We start from the raw sequence: 20786 nt of genomic DNA on the forward strand, positions 1-20786 counted from the left end.
TAGCATGATATAGTGTACAATTTCATACTTTAATTGTACCTGTAGGTAATACAATGATATTGATCCAGTCCAAGTGTTATTTACCAAAAGAGAAAGTTGAACCTGTAAATGATGAGACAGAGTCCTATGTGACAGAGTATACATGGAACATTTTCTGTTTGTACACAGACTTGATGGATAAAATTCTTTTCCAACGTAGCATTGTATATCTCACGGCTGGAGATGTGCCAAAAGGTTTAGGTAGGTTTAACATGTTAGGTACCATTCTGTGTAAGAATCAGGCAGTGGGAGGCACATCATTATCAATTTGGTCTTTTTGCCTCAAATATATTCAATACATCTAAGAAAACAACTGAAAAGTTATTGAAGTTTATCCTGAAGCATGTGTGATGTAGATATTTTTTGACTGCATGTATAAGAAAAAAGTGTGGGAACATTTTCCTGCCATTTTTCCATAGTGCATTTCAACAAAATTGGACCTATCAATGTCTTAAAAAGGCAAATTTTTACAAACATTTCGATGGTTATTTCTGGAGGTTATCAGGTATAAATACTTGGATAATGCAATAGAATCTCTGCGTTTTTTTTCCTTCATGTGCCACCCTTTATACACATTTTGCCAAATTCTTAGACGGACAGTACTGAAGTGTTGAAAACAATTCAATTGTTGTTTTAAAATGATAAGCTTTAACCAATTTTTATTTTTTCCTTAACTAAACAGATAAGTTTTTACATGCATTGGTCAGTCATAGAGTCCTCACCTAAATCCATAAACTACCGAATATACAAAGAATCTTTGGAATTTGAAAATTATTTGGAAAAACTTAGTGGTAAAGACATAGTAACATTAGCAAAATTTAGGACGACAAACCACAAGCCGCCAGTAGAAACCGGAAGATGGATAAATATTCAGAGAGATCAAAGACTATGTCCTATGTGTAACACAACTATTGGGGGTGAATACCATTATATTATGGAATGCATTTTATTGAATGATGTTCGGAAAAAATACATAGATAGGCAACTCATAACAAATTGTAATATTGTTAAATTCAAGAAAATAATGAATCAGAAGAAACAGTTAAAACTAAAAAAATTGTGTATATTTAATCATAAGGTAAATGATATATTGGATTCTCTCTGACGTTCCACCTATATTTGTTTTAGTTTTTGTTTTTGTTTTTTTGTTTTTTTGTTATCTTCCTCCTATTATTTCATTTTGTTTTAACTTGTATATTCATATTGAATAAGATGTTTTATCCCTCCTTGTCAACTTGTATAAATAATAATGTTTTGATGTAATTTTTATTTCTGCATACATTTCTACCTACATCGCTTTATCAGAGTATATAGAAAGGTCTGAAAAATTCCCAACAATGTTAGAACTGTCAATTTGCGATGCAAATTTTTGGTCTTTCCCTCCGCGGGACACAAACTTGTACTGCTGTGACATTTATGGCAACACCGCCTACACAAAGTCCAGCGCCCTAGACCACTCGGCCAGCTAGGCTATATAAAAATATAGCTTTTGCTGGCCGGGTCATTCCTCCTCGTAGGATTAATCTAGGGCTGTAACTTAGGACACGATTTATGGTAGTATAGATTTAGTTCACGTATTTAGTGTTTGAGACCATTTTACTATACTACTGCTCCCTAGAAATCAGCTTTAATAAAATTTTCAAAAATGCCCAAATTATGAGGCCAAAAGGGGCCCTTAACGAACTTTCTCCTTTACATGAACCATTCATCCCTCATTTTACCAGTCATTGGTTATCAATCTGTCAGTGATTATTCAATCATTATCACTGATCTGTCAAATACTGTAAACATATTAACTTTTGCGGATGCTAATTTTCGCAGATTCTGTGAAGTGAACACATTCGCGGGTATCAATTTTCGCCGATTAAAAAAAAATGATAAGCCTAATATAGTGTTAAAAATCAATTTTTTGCGCTTTTATGTTTACTGCAAAAATAGCTAAAAAGAATACTTTTACAGTAGTTGCATGGATTGGTTTAGGGGCTGTACTGTATTCAGTGGCAAAATGGCTGTCTAGACATCTGATTTATAAATATGAAAATGAGTTCATTATGTTTTTCAGTAAATAAGTCCATTGGATGTAAACATGTGTGGAAAAAAGTGAAGGGAAAATTTAACCAATCTGTGTGTACAATGTGTAACAAGTGTTGTGAAAATGGCAGGAAGTGCCAATACAATGGCATTATGGGAGATAATTTACGGGAATGCCTTTGTAAGACCGCAACTCCAGGATGTGTGGATTGTGGGATTTGTGTTGACTGTGCTTCTGAATTGTGGGTAAGCAGATAAACTTGATAAATTCAGTAATTGAGTACAAGTTTACCTAAACATCATGCAGAGGGAGAAATGTCCATATTTTTCGTAATTGTAAAATTTACAAAAGTGTAAATTCATACAGTATGTCATTCACATTAATGAATTAATTAAAAGTCACTCATAATTGATAATTATAGATAATTATATTTCAATTGAATATACGTAGGGGTATCAATATCTGCTGTTTTATAAAAAAATGATAGCATTATGTAGTGTTACTAACCAATTTTGCAGGTGCAATTTTTTGATGACTTTTTGCCCACCATGAAAAAAGCAAAATAACTCGTACACAATCAAATGATCTTTGTTTCTGATTTTTCCCAATTTGCCTGATTCTTACAAACACTTATACTTAAGTGGTCAAATAAATCCACTACTGTTTTATCATTCTTTAGGAAGTAAGAAGTTATTTGAGACCAAACCTGATCACTGCCAACAGAGCTACAACAGTTTATTCTCAAAATCATGTGGAATCAGTGTTTGACCGAATACCGATGGACGCTTTGTCGTACAACGAGTTTGAATATCAGTTTACTAAAGCGCACAGTTTAGGAATGTATTTACAAGAGTAAGTAGGCTAAAAATCGGGAATATGGTACCGCCACCATTAAACTAATCTGGTCATTATGTCTTCTTTTTTGTTAGGAAGGATGACCTGCCTGCTGTGTAGTAGGTAGCTCAATACCAAAATGGTATGGTAAATCTTGTCTTTTTTTCTTGATTCTAATGGAGAAAATAGTCAAAATTAAACTTTCAGAATGGTGTTTTTTTTCTCTTACCATGTTTCTGCCTGATTCTGACAGAAACCAACACGTAAAACCCAAATTAAGTTATCAAGCGCTAAAATTTACTAGGCACCTGCAAAGTGGAAAGGATAAATAAATTAATTAATGAATAAAACGCTTAAGTAGCAGTCTTTACCAAAATCAGGCAGGAGGTGATTCATGCATATCAAAAACCCACTAAATTTATTTCTTATTCAGAATCAGTTACTGACCATATAACCAGTCTTCGTTTTTCATTTTGGTTTTGCATTTTTTAGATAAAATTTATGTAGATTGTACATGAAATAAGCAATTTCCAAGAGTTATCGTTCTTGATTTGATTTGATTTGGTTGGTTTTAGTGGGAGATAAATACAAAATTTTCTCAAAAGCGTAGATCTTAATATGGAAATGATTATTGTTATGTAAAAATATAGCATATATAAACTGAAAATACATCGTTTATTTGGTGGGTTTTTCTACATCATAAATCACTTAACCATTGACAGTGTCAGAATTTTATATTGACTTGTACTTAAAACTTCAAACAGTTAAGTAGCACTCCAGCTAAGAATCATGCAAAATGTGATACATGGTTGGAAAGCCTACATATTTTTATTTTTGATATTTTGTTTAAAATGCTTTAGTAAACAGAAATTAACATTTGGTTTTTCACGCCCATAGGAGATAAGAATTATATAGAATACACTGTAGATTTCAAAATTAAGGGAGATAACTCTGTAAATGACACTTAAATACTATATAATCTACTGGATTTTCAATGTTGATTATCTCCTAAGAGCAAGAAAATCTGAATGAATAATTACACACTGCATAATATACACCCATAAATCTTAATAAAAAGATAAAAATATGTAGCCTTTTTTGGGGTATATCACATTTTTCAGATTTTGCATGATTCTTACAAAGACAGCTACTTAACAGGTAATTGTTCAAATCTGCAGGAGATGCTATTCCAGTTGTTGATCATACTTTTTATCTGGTTGATGTTCATCTGTCTTGTTCCAGAACTTTGTTTCAGGATACCTTAACAAGTGGAAACCAAATGTGTAGTTCATACAGTCCTTGAACAGATCTGCGCAACAATTTGACGGATTGATGACCGTTGACTAATTGATCGCTGACAGATCGATGACTCGATGACTGTTGACCGATCTGATGGCAGTTTTGTTATGTAAAATGACATTAGATCTGTTTAAAATAAAAATTATTGTAAAATAAATGCATAAATTAATGTTTAAAGCTATTACATTATGTAAACTTGAAAAAGAAAACAACAAAAAACGTAAAATACATTGACCACTCTGCGGTCACATGCTGCGACCACCAGTTAAATGGATTGGTTTGACAGATAGATGAATGACCGGAAACTGATCGATGATAGATGACCAATTTTTGTTGCAATGATTGGTTCAGGTACTGTACATATGGTACAAATTCCTTACCAAAGCATTTAGAAACTTCTCTGCAGACTCTAAAGAGTACACTTAATTGTACAGGGCAAACAAATTCCTAGCTTAGTTTAGTGATTTAGTGATTCAAAACTTTGTGTATTCTTTTCAGTTGCATGGAGAATTTGTACTTGATTATTGGTTTTTAGTTGGTTAAACTCTCCTGTTTTCTGCTGAAAGCTTTCTTTCAAAAGGTGTAGAGGCAAGATTCAGAAGAATAATTCTGTTATACACGTGTAAAGAAATAATACAGTACATGATTCTTCTAAGATTTAGCAAATAGGATTGGGTCCATTTGCATGATTAGTGTGCTTGAAAATAAACAGTTGTCATGGAAACATAAAAAACCAAAATTTTGACTTGTTTGGCTTGAAGCATACATTATTAGGATGAAATAAGAAAGATTCTTGATTAAAGTAACGTTTCTGCTGGAAAATTCTTCTACATGGTCATATTTTTGTTTTCTTCTAAATAGAATTTTGATTGTTTGATAGATTTTGGAGGGTGCTCCTTAAAATGGATGAAGATTAAATATTTGTTCTGTGTGTTAAAATATACAATGTTTTATGTCCAAAAGATTTTAAAAATTTTGAAAGTAAGTGCTTCAGGCTCTTTTTGAAACCATTTCATCATGTCTTTGTAAAGTTGGCCAATGTCTGGCAGAACCTAAATATGTGCAAAGTTTATGTCCATATCACTGCATTTAAAATAGTATATGGTGTCAGTGGCCTGTAAGAATCAGGCAGTGGGTGAAACATGGTATGAACAAAAACATCATTAGCTCACCTAGCCTGCGGCCAGGTGAGCTATTGCCATCACTTGGCATCCGTCGTCATCATTGTCCATTATTGTCCGTCGTCGTTAACAAATTTTCAAAAATCTTCTCCTCCGAAACTACTTGACCAATTGGAATCACACTTGAATGTTGTTCCTTGGGGTATCCTGCATAGAACTGATGTGGGGATTTTTGATCTGTTGAAAAACATGGCCACCATTACTAAATATAGAACATAGGGATCAGACAGTAGTTTTCCGCATATTTTATCTCCAAAACCATTAGGTTTAGCCAAATTCTTTCAATTGCCGAAATGATTCTTATTGTAAGGCCTAAAAAAGTTTCCAAGGATAAAACTTGTCAGACGACGGCATATATTTCCAAAGCGGTTAGGTTAAGCCAAATTCTGACATGGATAAAAGTGTTCAGCATGATGAGATCTATCTGCGGTCAAATTTTCATTTTAATCTATGAAGCCATGTCGGAGTTATTGCCCTTTTTCAGCGTTTTTTGCTATTTTTAATGTTATTTCTTACAAAAATCTTCTCCTCTGACATTATTTTACCAATTGAAAGAAAACTCTGTGTAAGTGTTCCTTGGGGTATCCTGCATAGAATTGAAGTGGGTTTTTTTGATCCGTTGAAAAGCATGGCCACTCTTACTAAAGATAGAACATAGAGGTCAGACAGTAGTTTTTCGCCTATATATCTCCAAAACCGTTAGGTTTAGCCAAATTATTTCAATAGCTGAAATGATCCTTATTTATAGGACTACAAAAGTCTTTAGGCACAATATTTGTCAGACGCTTTCTTATAAGAGTTATTGCCCTTGACAGGGGAAAATGACAGTTTTTTATGGTTTTCAGCCAATGTCTTGAAAACTATGATAGACTTTCATTTACTGAAATGATCCTTATGATAAGTCCTATCAAAGCTTTCTTGAGTCAAAATTGTTGGACAACTTCTTGTTTAATTTATTGCCCTTTAAAGGCAAAATTCAACCAACTGAGCGATTCAGGCTCCTGGGAGTCTCTTTTTCAATGTTTTTTTTGCTATTTTTAATGTTATTTCTTTCAAAAATCTTCTCCTCTGACACTACTCGACCAATTGGAACCAAACTGGGTATGAATGTTTTTTAGGGTGTCCTGCATAGAACTGATGTGGAGATATTTGATCCATCAAAAAACATGGCCACCATTACTAAAAATAGAACCTAGGGGTCAGACAGTAGTTTTCCGCATATTTTATCTCCAAAACCATTAGGTTTAGCCAAATTCTTTCAATTGCCGAAATGATTCTTATTGTAAGGCCTAAAAAAGTTTCCAAGGATAAAACTTGTCAGACGACTCCTTGTAAGAGTTATTGCACTTGAATGGTGAAAAATTACCAGGTGAGCGATTCAGTCTCCCGGGAGCCTCTTGTTTTGATAGTGTAATTTGACTGTTTGCATCATCAAAATCAAGGAAACATACAAGATTTGCCATACCATGCTGCACCATTGAGTTACAATTTCATTGAAATGCAATGAAAATGAACATTTCAAGGGCAGATAACTCTGTCAAAAACCTCATTTCATTTTTTTCTATTGAAAAATTTCTGTGCAAAGCCAGTGATGCAGAGATTAAATAATAGTTGTTTCAAATAGAGGAGGTATCCTTGAGTGATATTACGTTGTCAGATCGGTGGGTTTTTAACATGGATGTTTCTGATTTTTCCCATTTTGCCTTATTCTTACAAACACATAAACATTATTTTATTTTCAGGGTTGCAGATGGTTCAATTGTACTGTCATGGCCTGGGCCGCCATTGTACTACTCAGGTTCAGAGGTTAATAATAAATTCAAGGCAATAGAGAAAGATGAGAACTTAGATCCTGTATATAAACTTATGGAAGGAGATCATCTAAAGTTCAGGATTTCAGATCCTTATGTGAGTATCTCAGAACCAAAGGGAGACAATTCTTTTGTCAGTATCTTAAACACATGGGGAGATAATCTTTATCATGTTTATGTCTGACTTACCACTCCCTGGTCAAATGGCCACCTCACAATGTAGTATCAAAAACACTGGACCTAGATCAGTGCATTGCAAGTGCATATTTTGTGTGTATGTTGATCAAAAGTACTCAAAATTAAGCTGAGAATGTGTACTTCAAAATCATTTTGTGATTTACTGCAGAAGTATATAGATATTGTAAATATGTGCTAGTAATTTGTCTCCATGCTGTCAGTTAGCAGGAAAGGTAAATATGTGGATTTTAAGAATTATTTATTCATGTAAATTTTGTGAAAAACAAGCATCAGAACATTATTTTCATATTTTCAAAGCCATATTTTTCAAGCTTTTCAATTGTATGCTTCTTTCAAGACATCATTTATCCTTTAAATTTACACAGTGAGCTTTGAAAATTACTTTGATAACATTTAAAATAATGGAAACATTATAAGTGGTTAGTGAGACCTTATATGATTATCTTTATGCCCAAGGGAGACATTTTTTTATTATAGTAACATCAATTTAAGTAGCAGTCTTTGTAAGAGTCATGCAAATTCTGTAATATGTCATGTATGTGATACACACTAAAAAATAATAATTTGTTTATAATGGGCCTCTATTATGAAAATATTAAATCTCTTAGGAGATAATTAACATTGAAAATCCATTGGATTCTATTTTATTTGAGTGTCATTTACAGAGTTATCTCCCTTAATTTAGAAAAATCTACAGTGCATTAGATATAATTTTTATCTCCTAAAAGTGCAGGTTATATGAAAAACTGAATGTAAATTTCTGTTTTCTTTGGCAATTCAAACAATATATCAAACTATATAAATATGTCGGCTTTCCAACCATGTATCGGATTTACATGATTCTTAGCTGGAGTGCTACTTAATTGTGTGTCAGTATTACCACTATGTGAGTACAGCTGAATACTGTGAAAGTACTTACATTTGTGGGTATAAATTTTCGTGGTTTAGGGGAAAAGAATAAGAATTCATGGTTTTGACAATCTTGTCTTACAAATTTAAGTAATTAATTCTTTTTGTTGGGAATCAAATTTCGTGGTTTACCTTACCCACAAGATCCTCAAAAATTAGTACCCATGATTACTAGTACTTTCACAATAATACATTGTGTGGGTTCAAGAAAGGACTAACCATGTGTAGGTTCTGAAATCATTACATGAGATTATGAAATGATATGTCGGAGGGGGTGGAATGCCTACCTGTATGCTGTTGCATCTATGAGCTACTGATGGTACAATAAAGATCCTGCTAAGAATCAGGTGGATTAGTTCAAAGCAGGGTCTGTTCCATTGGTCAATTGCATGTAATATTTGCCATAAATTTTTTTAAGGGTACATATGATTGATTTGTTTTCATAATTTAATCAGACTAATATTTCACTTTTGCTTTGATGTAAACAAACCTTGTTTTTGAATACTTATATGTTCATCTTGATAAATGGAATGGAACACTAGAAATTCAAAGATTAAAATAAAATTGAATATTAATAGGATGACTAATTGGTAAGAGTGAATAACTAAAATTTGATCACGAGTGCAGAAGAACGCCTATGCATTCTTGGCACGAGTGATCATATTTTCGATATTCACGATAACCAGTTAATTATCCTATTTATTATATAGATTTCCTGCATTATTTGTTGCTATTTTCAACATAAATTTAAAATTTGGTGAACGGCGGGTTTTTGACTTGAGATATTATTATAACATGATTTTTATTGTTCATGAAAAATATACTGCAGTTCATGAATGGGCATGCTAAAATATATTAATTATTGTGGTGTACTAATTTATGCTTTTTTCCATTGTTTTCGTAGTGGACAGAACAGTGCTAAAATAGTACCATCAAAATTGATTTTTCACATATCTAAGCTCTAATCATTTTTTTGAAACTGCAAACAATTGTTCACTTGACAAAATCTGTGAAAATTAGAAACAGAAAATTAATATGTTAACGTTATACATTTACATATTTGCTCAAGATCAGCAACACATGTCAAGAAGTCTTTTGCAGGAAAGCATTTTAAAATTATAAGCAATTTGTTCTACTGTTATATTATACTTACTTTCATGTTATACTAATTTTCATAAATTTCCCGGTCTTGCATTATCCGCGAAAATAAGTACAAGTGAAAGGGAATTTCTGCCATTATTTTTTATGCAAATAACTGTGATTTTCACAGAAATAGGTACATGCAAATATGTTCATAGACCACTTTGTCATGAAATTAAATACCAGGAAAAATAAGTCTGTTTTGCACCTATGACACATGACCAATTGGAATTAAACTTGGTATTAATGTTCCTTGGGGTATCCTGCATAGAACTGATGTGGGGATTATTGATCTGTCGAAAAACATGGCCACCGTTACTAAAAATAGAACAGTATGTGCTTTTGAATTGTTGATTGTTTGTTTGTTTTGTTTTTTTTTTTCAGAGAGTGAACTCAAAGGACATTGGTGACGAGTTGGATTGGAGTGAAATGAACCAATTTAAAGGAGTGTACTTTCCTACAATTGTCAGGGACATTAAAATAAGTCATGAAACTGGATTGCTGTGGTAAAATTTGATTCAGTCATCTCTAAGCACCTTACTTAAGGAGGTAGACCTAGGGTAAGGGACATAACTCATTAAACCAGTGATATGTTTGTATCATATTCAATTTCACCAAAGCCTTTCAAGCCTTCCTTTGAAACAGAATGAAATCAGTCCAAGTTACTTTGATGTTTACATTAGATTGATGTATAATAGTGAATACAAACGTTCCAATCATTTGTAAGAATTGTGTCCTTTACCCTAGGTCTACCTCCTTAACTTAGCCATTTCATATACAATGAAACCTGTTTAATGTGAATCATGAGTAAACCAAAAATCCTGTCTAAACCAGACACCTTTTATATCAGTTTGATATATTTTGAACCTGAGGAATTTGAACATCTGTCTAAACCCAACAAATTCTACAGCCCTACATGGCTTGGTATAGACAGGTGTCACTGTATATACATCAGCAATTTTGTCTTTGGAAACTTCAAATTTTGTCACTGAAATGATTTTTAATCTAGTAAAAGCATCAACACAATTATTATTACTGTGTTATACCCCTGCAAACAAAGTTTTGGGGGTATATAGGAATCACCCTGTCTGTCTGTCTGTCTGTTCTTATTTTTTGTAAGTGCAATGCCTCAAATACTGCTCAAGGGATTTTGATGAAACTTTATAGTAATATTGGGCATCATATATAGATGTGCATGAAAAATAGTAAGTTACTTCCAGGGACTCCATAAGGAGATAATTTAACTTAAAGGTTTTACATGATAAATTTAGAAAACAACAGAAAAACTATTTAAATAAATTTTTGTCCACCATTTTTCCATAGTACATTTCAACTTAATTTGACTTATTAATATCTTAAAAAGGCAAAATTTACTGTGAAGGTTATTTCTGAAGATTGTTAGATGTAAATACACGTACCTGGATGATGGAATCTGCATTTTTATGCCCCGTGACAAACAGTCAAGAGGCATATTAATTTACCCCTGTCCATCCGTCCTGATTACACATGATCATGTCTTGTCGGTATCTCCTCGTACAGTATTTGAACTACATCTAAAATATTTTACAGAATATTTCTACACATGATGAAGGTGTGCAGGGCCAAAGGATTTAGATTTTTGTGAAGTATTTTTTCAAGTACATCTAAAATATTTTTTGCAGGATGTACTACACATAATGATGGTGTGTAAGCTCATAGGATCTTGATTTTTGTGGAATATTATGGAACTGGGTGATAGTTGGACTTTGTAATTTTTGTCAGAAATATACCCCAAGCAACAAAGTTAGGGATTTGTTTTTGGGGGTATTGACATTTTTTAAGTGTCCCTCAGTCTGTCCATCAGTCCTCTTTTTCTCATCTTAAGTATTTTTGCAGTGCTTAGCGGAATATACCAAATATTTACTGCATCCACCAACAGTATATAACCTTTCTGACTCTGCAAACCATGTCTTCATACAAAAATAAACATGTTCTTAATTTGGCAAATCTAGCGAGCGGAGGCATCATTAGTGTCTTACAGACACATTTGATTTACTAAAACAAAATCACTTCTAACAAATGATTCAGGGGCTTCTGTAACAAACAGGGCTTCTAGTTTCTTTATATGCCACACCTTACACACATTTTGCATGATTCTTAGGTACAGAATAACTCTGGACTTTGTACTCTGTAAGATAATAGGCTTTTATTTTGTAGCTATGAACCAAATTCCAAGACTGGTGTTGTTGGACAGATCATTGGACCAGAAGTATTCTCTGATAAGTTTAGACAGTTCAGCTTCCGTAAGTTTGAATTCACTGATCTTTTAAAAATGTACAGTGTAGTCTTCAAGTTTTAAAATCTGTCTGAACCAGGCCTAGGTATCATAAATATCTCAAATGGAGATTTTCCCCAAATCCTTGAATTTTTTTCCCCAAGTCATCAATTTTAGGTGATTTGATTGCATGAAACTTGAGTTGAGAAAGGAATTGAGGAAAATTACAATATGATCAATTGTGAGATTTTATATGAAACCGGTCCTTGCATCTATTTGAAGTATTGTTATGTAAGTGTCAGTATCAACTGAACATCATCTTCCTCCTAAGTGTTAACCTTACTGTTTTTTGTGAGAACATTCTGTAATTTTACCTTTTGACCCGCGAAAAAGATGTCTGAACCAAACAAAACTATCAGTACAAAAAGGGCTCAGTAAAGATGGGTTTCACTTGTTTATTCAGTTTCTTTATTTCTGTTTTAACAAGGAATTCAGACCTTTTTGAACTGATTTTTGGGTGTGTTTGGTTGTGTGGTATTTTTTCCACAGTTGCTAAATTTAAAAGAGGAGGGTTGTAAAAGCCAAAGTACTCTAACCCCTGTTGCATTTTTGGTGCCTGTACCAAGCCAGGAATTGCTCGCCTCTGTATGTATTTTTTTTCACTTTCAGTTTACTTTTATTTTCCTGGGGTGTGTAGGGCAACTATTTCACTGTGCCTGTGTTTAATATTTTTTTGGGGGGCTACCTGCAGCCTGCCCTATGGTTTAGGGGTTTCTTTGTCATCAATTGAAGACCCATGGTGACCTTGAGCTGACATTTTTTTTTTATCTTGGTGGGGTTGTTGTCTCTTTAGCATATTCACCATATCCATTCTCTTTATATTACGTATGGAGGGTTTAAGTAACCATAGGTGTTAACCTACGAAAATTCTAAAGCAGGAAGTCTCCCTCTCTACATTTTACTTTTTGCGACATGTTTTGATTGTAGCATGCTGGCCTACCTTCGTTGTAGCAGGTTACAAGTGAGATTTAAATAGCCAGGTAATTGACTTGGCTAAAGGATTAATTCTTTAGCCGAATTGGTTTGTCACTGGCTTGTCACCAAGCGGTCTAGGGTACAATCCTCGGTGGCGAAGTCAAATCATGCTCTCCCATTACATGATAAAAATTAAAATTATTTTGAGTTAAAGTTGAAAATTCAAGTACGACAAGAGAATTTTCATGAAATTTTGTTCTTTTTGTATATCATTTGATCATATCTAGAACAAAATTTTATATATAATTGTAATATGATAAATGATGAAGCAGTTTTAAAAGAGAACAGGGAGAGGATAAGAACCAAGAAAACATTCTTGATTTAGAAAACTAGTTTTTTGCTCAGTATACAACAAAACATCTTTATTCCAGAAATAGTAAAACATGGCAAGTATAGATACATAGGAATAGGTGTATGTGATTCTGGTTATAGCCCTAATAGGATGCCTGGATGGAATTCCAAGTCATATGGTTACCATGCTGATGATGGAGGGTACGTATAGCTGGCCATTTAGTCCCCAATTCACTTTGTAAAGGCTTTAATTTACGCATCCTCTGTTTTGGCGAGTTTGAAAATTGAATCAATTGATTTACTCTAATTTGACTGAATCAGTTGTAATTCCCTATTGTCTTGCCACCATAAGATGTGTAGAACATTTTGTTCTTTTAGGAAATCAAATTATAGTTAGTTCTATTAATTATTCCATTCAGTCACTACATGTAGGATCTAACAACACTCCATTCTACTGTCTGTTCTGACAATCTTTCTGATCAGCCAATCAGACTTTGTCTTTCAAGATCTTGAAAGCATCATTCAAAGGGTAAAACTTGAGCATACATGTGAACCTACCACCGGTAGGTCATTTCTACCGCAATGAAAACCTTTCTACAGTTCCACGGTAGGAGCAGAAAATCTACCACTTTCTGAACTGTCAAAAAAATTATCTAGAAACACCAGTATTCAAACCCCAAAATTTGTGTTTCAATCTCATTTCTTTGATTAATTAATGAGCCATAAATTTGACAAAAGGTGTTAATTGCTGTTATTGATTATGACGTCGGTCTGTCTGTCTGTCTGTCCGTCCCCAATTCTAATCTGAAACTCTTCTGAAACTGCTTATTGGAATTTGAGGAAATTTTCACAAATTCTTTATTACATGTCATTGTGCACTTCTTACTTCGTTTTTTTTCTACCTGTATGCTTGAATCAGTTATGGTGTATTCCATCTGGTATCTGGGAAGAGAAGCAGAGGTTATCACCAAGTGAATTTTGTTCACAGTTTTTCAGTTTTGGCTGTTTTCTAAGACTATATAATGTCTGATTTTTTTGACAGGCTATTCATGGAAAGGTCAGCAAGCAGTAAAAAGTCAACCTCATTAAGGTGTTCTGAAGGTGATATTATGTCTGTTTACTGCAATATGAATGAAAAATCCATCAAGTTCTTCAGAAATGATAAATTGGTAAGCTTATAGTTAACTTGTGGTATCAAAATGAGAAGTTGATCAGCTTAATTAACTTAGAGTATCAAAAATGAGAAGTTAGTCAGCTTAATTAACTCACAGTATCAAAAATGAGAAGTTGCTAGCTTAATTAACTCAGAGTATCAAAAATGAGAAGTTGACTAGCTTAATTAACTCAGAGTATCAAAAATGAGAAGTTGATAAGCTTAATTTACATTATTAAAAATGCAAAGTTGTATTAAAGCTTCACTCACAATATCTGAACTCATGCCTGCTGATCCTTCATAAATTTTACAGAATTTTTTTAAATATTTTTTATAACTTTATTTAAGATGCAGATTAAGAAGTAAATTTGATTATATTTCCTGTACATTTACCTTTTTTAAATGTAATACAAAACCTCAATTTTAAAAATTATATTTTATTTCCAATTATATTAAGCATTAAATTCTTCTCCTTCCAATGAAATGTTCTTAAACTTACACTAGTCGATAGTCGATTATTTAAAAAAAACAAAACCTAAATCAGATCAGTAATTGGTCATTCGTTAGAAATCTTTCATTGATCCATCATATAGTTGTGCATAACAGCTCATAGACTATACTATAAAATAATGTATAACAGGTAATTTTAGCAGGGTGCTAGTTTTGGCATATTTTGTTTAGATAAATTCAACAAAATATTTACTCTGGATTGAAGGAAGTATACTTAGGGTAAGGGACACGACTCCTACAAATCATTGGAACATTTGTATTCAGTATTTTACATCAGTCTCATGAAAGCGTTAAAGTAAGTTAAACTTATTCCATTCTGTTTCAAGTGGAATCTTGAAAGGTTTTGGTGAAATTGAATATGATACAAACATACCACTGATTTCAAGAGTTATGTCCTTTAATCTAGGTCTACATCCTTAAGTATTAAGTGCACCACTTATCATCCAGTAAAATAAGAAACACAAAATAATGTTCATTTACTTTTTTGCTTCATAGTGGCCAGATTTTACATCTGACATATGCTACAACTCACACTACTGCTACAGTTGTTTTGGTTTAATCTTCTATCTTAAAGAGTTACAACATTTAGTCTATCAGTTATTTGAAAATAAATGAAAAAAAAAGTTAGACAATATCATGGATTCTCTATGAGAATTGCTTACAAAGTTGCTTTTTATTACTAGGTTATTGAATTTTCCTGAGAAAAAAATTCTGTTATCTGAGTGTTGTTATTTGCAAGGATAACTTTATATTTACTGGAAACATATTATGTTTCACACTTGCTAACTCTCCCAGATTCTGTCATGAACATACTTGTGGGTGTTAAATTTCCCAGGTTAGAAAAATGATTAACGTTATATAGTGTTTAAACAAATTTTGCTGGTACTTCATTCATGCTTTTCTGTCCACTTTAAAAATAGCAAAAATAAGTACACTGCAAAAATTGAAGCGTTAACAGTTTCTGAAGAGTGTTTTGTTTTCAGGTATATGAAGTTCCTGAGGATCAGATCAATGAACCAAAGTATGGTTTTCGTCCTATTGTGGGTTTACATTCTGTTGGTGAATGTGTACGATTATTAGAGAAAGAACCTTGGACAACTAGACCTGGACATGTAAGTTTGGTTGTAGGTCTTTATAGTCTCCCCCTTGTGAGATTTTTGGAGATCAAAACATGAGATACCTGACCTGGAAATGTAAGTTTGGTTGTAGATCTTTATAGTCTCCCCCTTGTGAGATTTTTGAAGATCAAAACATGAGATACCAGACCTGGACATGTAAGTTTGTCTGTAACTCTTTTAAGTCTCCCCTTTGTAATGTCATTAGAGAAAAAGAAACATGAACTACCAGACCTGGACATTAAAGTTACCTGTAGACATAAAAATCTGTCCCTTTGATTAGTTTATTGGAGAAAGAAGCATATGCTACCAGACCTGGATATGTAAGTTTGCCTGTAGACTTCCTAAGTCTGCCCTTGATTAGCTTATTTGAGAAAAAAAGACATGGATCTATCTCCACTGATCTTCTCCATATATTTCATTGGTTTCATCTCTTCCTTTGTCCATGATTTCTTGTTGATTGAGTTAAAAGAAAAAAAGTCAAACCTTTAAGTGTCAGTCTCTGTAAAAATCAGGCAGTGAGTGAAAAGTGGTATGGAAAAAAAACAACCATTTTAAAACTGTATTTTGACTATTTACACCATCTGGTCTAATCATGAAAATTAGACCAGAGTTTCTATATCATTTTGGTAAATTGAGTTAAAATTTTATTGAAGTGCATTGAAATCTAATTTTTTTTTTTTTTTTAAATATCTGAGCAAAGCCAATGATGCAGAGATCCAATAAATGTCTTTTCAAATAGAGAAAGCATCCTTGAGTGAAATTGTATTGTCAGATCGGTGGGTTTTGACATGCATGAGTTTTCCCATTTTGCCTGATTCTTACAAAAACATACACTTATTCAACATTTGGGGCAGCTTGATTGTTATCCATATTCCCGTACTTTTAATGAATTTCTTTGGATAATATCATGTTAAAAATTGTATTAAAAAATATGCAGGAATTTCCGTCAGAACATTATGAAGTTGGTGGTTTTTGGTTCAGCCCAGTCTGTTAACTTGAAACACACATGTATTTGTTGGCTTGAGATTCTTTAAAGAAATAAGACTTTAACATATACATTGTATTTGTCGGCAATAACAAAATCGCAATAATAAATCAACACACTTATCTTAAATTTTCAGAAACCACCAAATGGGTTTATAAGAATATGTAAACTTACAGTACCTGAACCGATCCATGCAACAAAAATTGTGATCGGTCATCAATCACTGAATTGTTTCCGATCAGTCATCGATCCTCCAATCCGAGTTATCAAACCGCTGTTTGCATCATGTGACCACATGCGGTCAATATATTTTATAGTTTCCGGTGTTTTTTTTTTTTTTGGTCATTTTTACACATATTTACATAATGCAATAAATTTGAACATCAATTTATACTTGGTTTTATTTTTACAAATCATTTGTCATTTTACATAACAAAACTTCGATCAGATCAGTGAGCGGTCACCGGTCATCGATCCGTCAGCAATCAATCAGTTAACGGTCATCGATCCATCAAACCTTTGCACGGATCAGTTCAAGAACTGTACTTAGTCAGTCTGTCTTTCATAATGATGCAGTTTTATTTTGCTGATACAATTTTTTTTTATCTGTTTACTTTACAGACTGTTACTTTGTCTAAAAATGCAAGCTTTGAGACCTACAAATATGGCAATATGTGGATCAGGTAATTATAAGTTTGTTTAATGTATAAATTGAACGTGATATTTGTAAAATTGTTGCTGTTTAATGTATAAATTGAACAGTATATTTGTAAAATTGTTGCAGTATGTTCATCACTTTGAAAATAATTTAATTTATTTAAGGAATAACTGTTATATATTTTCTGTCTATAATGAAATAACCTCAACCATGTGATGCACACTAATAACCTGCAGGGTGTTTTTAACTGTGTTTCTTATGAAATTAAATTATTTATATTACGATGATAAAAAAACCCAACTTTTTAACCTTATCGATGTTCTGATGTTCTGAACATAATGTTCTGTCAGGCTTTAATGACATTAACACTAATGAAGACAAAATGTTTTGGCAGGCTCTCCTGACATTAACACTGATATAAACAAAATATTCTGGCAGGCTCACCTGACATTAACACTGATAAAGACAAAATGTTCTGGCAGGCTCTCCTGACATTAACACTGATAAAGACAAAATGTTCTGGCAGGCTCTCCTGACATTAACACTGATAAAGAGAAAATGTTCTGGCAGGCCCTCCTGACATTAACACTGATATAAACAAAATATTCTGGCAGGCTCACCTGACATTAACACTGATAAAGACAAAATGTTCTGGCAGGCTCTCCTGACATTAACACTGATAAAGACAAAATGTTCTGGCAGGCTCTCCTGACATTAACACTGATAAAGAGAAAATGTTCTGGCAGGCTCTCCTGACATTAACACTGATATAAACAAAATATTCTGGCAGGCTCACCTGACATTAACACTGATAAAGACAAAATGTTCTGGCAGGCTCTCCTGACATTAACACTGATAAAGAGAAAATGTTCTGGCAGGCTCTCCTGATATTAACACTGATATAAACAAAATATTCTGGCAGGCTCACCTGACATTAACACTGACAAAGACAAAATGTTCTGGCAGGCTCTCCTGACATTAACACTGATAAAGACAAAATGTTCTGGCAGGCTCTCCTGACATTAACACTGATAAAGACAAAATGTTCTGGCAGGCTTTAATGACATTAACACTGATAAAGAGAAAATGTTCTGGCAGGCTCTCCTGACATCAACACTTATAAAGACAAAATGATCTGGCCGGAATAATGTATCAGAGTTTGGTGGCATGCCTACCCGCAGGCTGTTGCTACTCTGAGCTATCACTATAGAGAGCTGGTTCAGTTTGTCCGACTAGTAAAATTTAGAGCAGATTTTGTTCAATATTGTTGATTGTACTTATTTTGAAATACACCAAATATTTTCCATAGGACATTAAACCATTATCAATCAATCATAATATGAAGCAATTACTTTGTAACATAACTTAAGATTTCTTATTTTAAATTTATGCATTTCAGTCCAACAAAAAATGTTCCCATGAGACAGAAGGACAACTCCCAGTACATGTATGGATGGATCATCTTACACAACCCTACTAGAGGATATGTTGCCTTTAAGGTAATTTCCTTGATTGATTTGAGCTTTTGAGTTAAGATGCCAATCTGTACTCATTGTATGCTGTGAAAGTAGTTTTATTTGTCTTTACTAATTTTCGTTGTTTTTGGGAAATTGACAAGTTTGTATAATTTTTGATTTCACGAATTTGAGAATTGTGTCCTACATAAGGATGGAAAAATGTCCTTTTCATTAGGAACCAAATTACTGGGTTATTAAACCCACAAAAAGAACCAAGAAAATTGGTACTCCAAGAACAATAATACTTTCACAGTAATACAATCAAAACAAAGGTTTTGATGATGTTGAAAGTAATTTGTGATTTTCCAAAGTAAGTCTACAATGATGGTTTTGGAAAACAGTAGAGGTACTTTCCCTGACTATAGAGATATAAGTTTCACAGAAGAAATATGTATTCTTGTTTGCTTTATTAATTCTTGCATATGTCTATACTTGCAGGTAAACATGTTGTTTTAAAAGGTTTAAACTACCCATCAGATTGGCAACTATTTACCTATTTGGGGGCTTTTTACTTCCCATTTTCCTTGCTTGATTTTGATATAATTGACATTCATGGCTGCTCACTCATTTTTTTAAATTTTTTTTGACATGACATAAGAGACATCTTTTTTAACTTGGTCATAAACTTTAAATGTAGGTCTAGTAGCTGTTGTACCATTTGTTTGTACTTGCATTTTGTTGTAATGCTTAGGAAATACCTAGCTTGTTTTTTTTGTTTTTTTTGTTTGTTTGTTTTTTTTTTTTATATATATATAAATATTGAAGATATGCATCTACTTATGTAGAGATTGATCTATTTTTTCCTATATTTTCAACATGAGAAAATGGAACATATATGGAGAAATGCACCAAATGCACCATTATTTACCCTTTATAATGATCACCAAAAGGTCTTCATTAAGTGTAAACACACATCCTAGTAAGCTCTGAAAGGCCTGACAACAAAAGTGATAAAATCCATGGTAACAGATTGTTGATACTCCTTCAATATAAACTGAAAAGTCAAATAACAACACGAAGACACATTAATGAACAACATTATCAAACAATATTGGCGCTAGGGTAAAATCATTTATTCCTAACCAAGAGTCACATGTATCGAGCTTCACATTAAAACATAATGTTTCTCATTTCTATATTTCTCAATGGGTTCTTTTAGGGATCTTCATTCACTCGTAAGTTAAACTGTCCTCAACGTCAGAACAGTAAAACTTACTTTTATTAACACAGTGGTATATCTACTCTCTGAATGAAAATCAACTCAATATGTTTTATCTAAACCCATAATAGAAACAGGGTTATGTTGATACAAGATTGAAGTCATCACTACAGAAATTTTATGGTCGTCATCATGAAACTGTGGATCGTTATGGTGTATCCATCTGCACCATGAAAACCGATTTATTCAATGGGTCATGGTTTTCCTTTCTTCGTTTGTCTACCCCGGACTTGACTTTTTATGAGCAACTCTGTGGGTGTTTCTAGAAAAGCAGAGGATGCTTACCCTACTGGTGCACCTGGTCCATGCTCCCAGTCTTTAGTGGAGTCCGAGTTGCTCATTTGCTTTTATTACTTTGTATGTATGATTTCAGTTACTTTATGTTCTTTGTTGTGTATGTCTGTTTTCCATGTTTGGTCTTTGTCCCTGGATTACATTCTTTTGATTACCACTATAACCTTGGTTCCCTTGATTACTCTTTCACTGGATATGCTCAGTGAGTTACTCAATGGAACATTTATTGAAACAAAATGAGCAAAGTGCCATATGTAATTCTATTTTTACTTACTCCTTGTAAAAAACACAATTGATAACAGTATAATT

At 33.1% G+C, this 20786-nt stretch overlaps 1 protein-coding gene across 2 annotated transcripts in view; it reads left to right on the forward strand.

The window, feature by feature from the left end:
- The window catches only part of LOC148598160 (uncharacterized), a 107864-nt gene that overhangs the window by 25117 nt on the left and 61961 nt on the right, over positions 1 to 20786 (forward strand). For both annotated transcript variants that reach the window (XM_088562602.1, XM_088562603.1), the window contains 11 exons: positions 46 to 240; positions 2102 to 2316; positions 2751 to 2923; positions 7128 to 7293; positions 9828 to 9949; positions 11640 to 11725; positions 13104 to 13224; positions 14066 to 14192; positions 15670 to 15798; positions 17411 to 17472; positions 18847 to 18946. In XM_088562602.1, the coding sequence (XP_088418728.1) occupies positions 46 to 240; positions 2102 to 2316; positions 2751 to 2923; positions 7128 to 7293; positions 9828 to 9949; positions 11640 to 11725; positions 13104 to 13224; positions 14066 to 14192; positions 15670 to 15798; positions 17411 to 17472; positions 18847 to 18946 (1496 nt within the window). The remainder of the gene's footprint in view (positions 1 to 45; positions 241 to 2101; positions 2317 to 2750; positions 2924 to 7127; positions 7294 to 9827; positions 9950 to 11639; positions 11726 to 13103; positions 13225 to 14065; positions 14193 to 15669; positions 15799 to 17410; positions 17473 to 18846; positions 18947 to 20786) is intronic.

Source organism: Perna viridis, chromosome 14 (genome assembly GCF_037379345.1).
Source record: "Perna viridis isolate PV_CMFRI_1.1 ecotype Kerala chromosome 14, ASM3737934v1, whole genome shotgun sequence".
NCBI classification, from domain to species: Eukaryota; Metazoa; Mollusca; class Bivalvia; order Mytilida; family Mytilidae; genus Perna; species Perna viridis.